The sequence below is a fragment of the Piliocolobus tephrosceles genome, chromosome 17 (genome assembly GCF_002776525.5).
Source record: "Piliocolobus tephrosceles isolate RC106 chromosome 17, ASM277652v3, whole genome shotgun sequence".
NCBI classification, from domain to species: Eukaryota; Metazoa; Chordata; class Mammalia; order Primates; family Cercopithecidae; genus Piliocolobus; species Piliocolobus tephrosceles.
The window spans coordinates 17,901,507-17,907,506 of NC_045450.1; the positions used below are offsets into that span (position 1 = coordinate 17,901,507).

Sequence of the window (6,000 nt, forward strand, 5' to 3'; positions counted from 1 at the left end):
GGGACTTCCAGACTCACTGGAAAAATGAAACTAACAGACTCATGAGAGCAGGGCCCATGTCTATCTGGTTTACCAGTGAATCCCTAGAAAGTGGCAAAGAAGGCTGGGTGCAGTGGCTCATGCCTGTAATCCCAGCATTTTGAGAGGCCAAGGCGGGTGGATCACCTGAGGTCAGGAGTTTGAGACCAGCCTGGCCAACATGGTGAAACCTCATCTCTACTAAAAATACAAAAATTAGCCAGACATGGTGGCGGGTGCCTGTTATCCCAGCTACTCGTGAGGCTGGGGCAGGAGAATCGCTTGAATCTAGGAGGCGGAGGTTGCTCTGAGCCGAGATCATGCCACTGCATTCCAGCCTGGGTGATGGAGTGAGACTCCGTCTCAAAAAAAAAAAAAATAAAAAAAAACCAAATAAATATATAAAGTGGCAAAGAAAAGGACACGGGAAGGATCATTCTTTTTTGTTTGAGATAGAGTCTTGCACTGTTGCCCAGGCTGGAGTGCAATGGCACGATCTCTACTCACCGCAACCTACCCCTCCCAGGTTCAAGCAATTCTCCTGCCTCAGCCTCCTGAGTAGCTGGGATTAGAGGCACCCACCAGCATTCCTGGCTAATTTTTGTATTTTTAATAGAGACAGGGTTTCACCATGTTGGTCAGGCTGGTCTCGAACTCCTGACCTCAGGTGATCTACCCACCTTGGCCTCCCAAAGTGCTGGGATTACAGGTTTAGCCACCGCACCCGGCTAGGGAGGATAATTCTTATTGCTAATAGTTGTTATTCTAAGCTCTTTATTTCCTTTAATCCCCACTCCACCCACTGAGGCAAGGTTTTCAAATTATTATTATTATTTTATTTATTTTTTTTAGACGGAGTTTCGCTCTTGTTGCCCATGCTGGAGTGCAATGGTGCGATCTCGGCTCACCGCAACCTCCGCCTCCCGGGTTCAAGTGATTCTCCTGCCTCAGCCCCCCAAGTAGCTGGGATTACAGGTATGCGCCACCACGCCTGGCTAATTTTGCATTTTTAGCAGAGATAGGGTTTCTCCATGTTGGTCAGGCTGGTCTCAAACTCCCGACCTCAGGTGATCCGCCCGCCTCGGCCTGCCAAAGAACTGGGATTACAGGCATGAGCCACTGCGCCCGGGCTATTTTATTTATCTATTTTTGAGACGAGTCTCACTCTGTCGCCCAGGCTGGAGTGCAGTGGCGCCATCTTGCCTTACTGCAACCTCTGCCTCCCCAGTTCCAGCGATTGTCCCACCTCAGCCTCCTGAGTAGCTGGGATTACAGGCGCCTGCCACCATGCCTGGCTAATTTTTTGTATTTTTAGTAGAGACGGGATTTCACCATGTTGGCTAGGCTGGTCTGGAATTCCTAGCCTCGGGTGATCCATCTGCCTCAGCCTCCCAAAGTGCTGGGATTACAAGCATGAGCCACCGCGCCCGGCCATGGGAGGGTTTTTTGTTTGTTTGTTTGTTTGTTTTTGAGACGGAGTCTTGCTCTGTCGCCCGGGCTGGAGTGCAGTGGCCGGATCTCAGCTCACTGCAAGCTCCGCCTCCCGGGTTTACGCCATTCTCCTGCCTCAGCCTCCCCAGTAGCTGAGACTACAGGCGCCCGCCACCTCGCCCGGCTAGTTTTTTGTATTTCTTAGTAGAGACGGAGTTTCACCGTGTTAGCCAGGATGGTCTCGATCTCCTGACCTCGTGATCCGCCCGTCTCGGCCTCCCAAAGTGCTGGGATTACAGGCTTGAGCCACCGCGCCCTGCCCGGGAGGGTTTTTTAACGTTAGCATTCTTGCTTTTTTTTTTTTTTTGAGACAGAGTCTTGATCTGTCGCCCAGGCTGCAGAGCAGTGGCGCCATCTTGGCTCACTGCAAGCTCTGCCTGCTGGGTTCACGCCATTCTCCTGCCTTAGCCTCCCAAGTAGCTGCGACTACAGGCGCCTGCCGCTACGCCCGGCTAATTTTTGTATTTTTTTTTTTTTTTATTTTTTAGTAGAGACGGCGTTTCACCGTGTTAGCCGGGGTGGTCTCGATCTTATGACCTCGTGATCCGCCCACCTCGGCCTCCCAAAGTGCTGGCATTACAGACGTGAGCCACCACGCCCAGCCACACTCTTGCTTATTGACATTTAGGGCCAGATAGTTCTCTGTTGTGGAGGGCCGTCTGTGGAGCGGAGGATGTTTAGTAGCATCCCTGGCCTCTACCCACTAGATGCCAGAAGCATGTCCCCCTCCCCCAAGTTGTGACAGTCAAAGATGTCCCCAGACCATTGCCTGATGTTCTTTAGGAGGTGTGCAAAATTGCCCCCACTTGAGAACCACTGATCTAAGGGTAGGTACTTTACTAACTCCAACTTACAGATAAGGAAACTGACGCACAACACGGGGAGGCTTGTTTGGATGGGAGGTTCAAGTCCTTTCTTTAATAGGAGCTCCCTGTCTGATGGAGGAGGACAGACTGGTGGGAGGGTGGAGGCTGTGTGCCATGTGCCATGGATAGTTGGCAAATTCCTCATGTTTCATCTCTCGCCTTCGGGCCCCAGCACCTTCTTTTTCCGCTGCTCTCCTTACTCCCTCCTCCAACACCAACTTGGAATTGGGGCATCTCCTCCAGGTTTCCAGAGCCCTGACCACATCCCCTTTTGTAGCACTTCTCCCAGGGAGCTGTCGTTGTTGAATGTCAACATGTTTGCTTTCCCTCTAGACTCAGGATCAGCTTTGTGGGCTGTGCAGTCTCTGTTGCAACTACTCAGCTCTGCTGTTGCAGATGGTTCATAAATGAATTGGCATGGCTGTGTTGCAGGAATATTTATGGACACTGAAATTTGAATTTCATGTGATTTTCATGTGTCACAAAATACTATTTTTCTTTTGTCTTTTATTTTTATTATTTTTATTTAAAATAATTTTGTTTTGATACAGAGTCTCGCTCTGTCACCCAGGCTGGAGTGCAATGGCATGATCTCGGCTCACTGAAACCTCCACCTTCTGGGTTCAAGCAGTTCTCCTGCCTCAGCCTCCCTAGTAGCTGGGATTACAGGTGCCCGCCACCACACCCAGCTAATTTTGGTATTTTCAGTAGAGACGGGGTTTCGCCATGTTGGCCAGGCTGGTCTTGAACTCCTGGCTTCATGTGATCTGAGAACCGCAGGGCGCATGGTTACTCTGTTTGACATTTTGACGGACTGCCAAACTCTTTTCCATAGCGGCAGCAGCATTTTATATTCCTTGCAGCAATGTATGAGAGCTCACATATTTCTCTGTCGTTTCAGCTGGGGTTTTATGAGATGCTGAGTCTTTTTCTTTTCTTTTTTTTCAAGATGAAGTTTCACTCTTGTTGCCCAGGCTGGAGTGCAATGGCACAATCTCGGCTCACTGCAACCTCCGCCTCCCAGGTTCAAGCGATTCTCCTGCCTCAGCTTCCTGAGTAGCCAGGATTACAGGCACCTGCCACCATGCCTGGCTAATTTTGTATTTTTAGTAGAGATGGCGTTTCACCGTGTTGGCCAGGCTGGCCTTGAACTCCTGACCTCAGGTGATCCTGCCTTGGCCTCCCAAAGTGCTGGGATTACAGGCGTGGAACACCGCGCTGGGCTGGGATGCTGAGTCTTGATGCTGCTGCTGTTGTGATTGTCATGATCATGTTTTCCATGCAGGGACATTCAGGAGACACAAATGAAGTATCTCTCTGAGTGGGACCAGTGGAAGCGGTATAGCAGCAAGTCTTGGAAGAGGTTCCTGGAGAAGGCTCGAGAGATGACGACCCACCTGGAGCTGTGGCGGGAGGACATTCGCAGCATAGAAGGTATCCCGCCCCGGCCTCTGTGCAGGCTCCTCTGCAGAAGTCTCTGTGTCTGGGGAGCAAGTACAGCTTCGTTTCCACTAGGGTCTAGCTGAAATTGAGCATTTCCTTCCATGATGAATGTGAGCAACAAACCACTGCAAGGTTTAGCAGAACCTGTGTCTTTGTCACCAGGAAAAAATCGTGGCTATTTTCCTGTCCCTTGCAGTTGTTGTATTTATCTTGGAATACTGCTAATGCCCGTGACTGCTTGGAAATTTCAGTTGTTATTAGACTTGCCGCTAGATCTTGTTATTTAATGTGCTAGTGAAAACCAGGCACAGTGGCTCACTCCTGTAATTCCAGCCCTTTGGGAGGCCAAGATGGGTGGATCACGAGGTCAGCAGATCGAGACCATCCTGGCCAACACAGTGAAACCCTGTGTCTACTAAAAATACAAAAAATTAGCTGGGCATGGTGGTGGGCACCTATAGTCCCAGCTATTCGGGAGGCTGAGGCAGGAGAATGACGTGAACCCTGGAGGTGGAGCTTGCAATGATCCGGGATGGTGCTACTGCACTCCAGCCTGAGCGACAGAGCGAGATTCCGTCTCAAAATAAAATAAAATAAAGTAAAATAAATTATTTAATAATTTAAATTAAATGCATAAATAGTATTATTTTAAAATAATATTAAATTATAATATTTAATATTAGTAGACTATTATTTTATGCATTAAAATATTAGGCATAAATATATTATTTTAAAAATGTTATACTTCTAATTTCAATGCATAAAATAAAAACAGACATACAGTTATCGTATTATTAAAAACATTATCCCAGCCTGGCCGTGGTTCATGCCTGTAGTCTAGCATTTTGGGAGACTGAGGCAGGAAGACCATCTGAGCCCAGGAGTTTGAGACCAGCCTGAGTAACAAAGTAAGACCTTGCCTCTACAACAAAAAGTTTGTTTGTTTGTTTGTTTGTTTGTTTGTTTGTTTGTTTTTTGAGACAGAGTCTCACTCTTTCGCTCAGGCTGGAGTGCAGTGGCGTGATATCGGCTCACCACAGGCTCTGCCCCCCAAGTTCACACCATTCTCCTGCCTCAGCCTCCCAAGTAGCTGGGACTACAGGCGCCCGCCACCACGCCTGGCTAAGTTTTTGTATTTTTAGTAGAGACAGGGTTTCACTATGTTAGCCAGGATGGTCTCGATCCCATGACCTCGTGATCCGCCCACCTCGGCCTCCCAAAGTGCTGGAATTAAAGGCGTAAGCCACTGCGCCTGGCCCCCAAAAAAGTTTTAAAAATTAGCTGGATGTGGTGCTATACACCCATAGTCCCAGCTTCTGGGGTAGCTTAGGCAGGAGTATCGCCTGAGCCCAGGAGTTTGAGGCTGCAGTAAGCTATGATTGTGCTATTGTACTCCAGCCTGGAAAACAGAGCCAGACCCTGTCTCAAAACAAAAACATAAATAAACAAACAGAAAGCTTTATTATCCTGAGACGAGGTTCATCACTTTTACCAAACTGCAGAGAGTTCCCATGGCCCTGAAAATACTGTGAACCCTTCCTTTCCTATAATGGTGAGAATTTGGGATTAAAGTGTTATCTCTAGTTGGCTTGGGCTGTCATAACAAGATACTGCAGACTGAATGGCTTAAAAAACAAATACTTTTTCTCACAGTTTTGGAGGCTTGAACAGGCCTTCTTGCTGTGTTCATGTAACCTTTGCTTTGAGTGTGCTCTGAGAAAGACTGCAAACTCTCCGGTGTCTCTTTTTATAATGACACTAATCCCATCATGGGGACCCAGTCTCAAGACCTCATCGAAACCAATCACCTCCCAAAGGCCCATCTCCAAATACCATTACACTGGGGGTTAGGGCTTCACCATATGAATTTGAGGGTGGGGACACAATTCGGTCCATAGCAAGTATGCAAAAATTGGAAGTTGTGCCAAAATACAAAATTAGCCGGGCATAGTGGTTCATGCCTGCTGTAATCCTAGCACTTTGGGAGGCTGAGGCAGGAGGATCACTTGGGCTCAGGAGTTTGCGACCAGCCTGGGTAACATAGTAAGATCCTGTCTCTATTTAATCTAAAAATAGAAATGAAAATAAAAAAACAAAATACAAAATTAGAAACATTAAACTTTTTTTGCATTATCTATTGTATTGTATTGTATTGTATTGTATTGTATTGTATTGTATTGTA

General features: G+C 47.6%; 1 protein-coding gene across 3 annotated transcripts in view; it reads left to right on the forward strand.

The window, feature by feature from the left end:
* Positions 1–6,000, forward strand: part of TMC7 (transmembrane channel like 7) — a 70,631-nt gene that overhangs the window by 21,010 nt on the left and 43,621 nt on the right. For all 3 annotated transcript variants that reach the window (XM_023189728.2, XM_023189727.2, XM_023189729.2), the window contains exon 3: positions 3,661–3,809. In XM_023189728.2, coding sequence (XP_023045496.1) covers positions 3,661–3,809 — 149 coding nt within the window. The remainder of the gene's footprint in view (positions 1–3,660; positions 3,810–6,000) is intronic.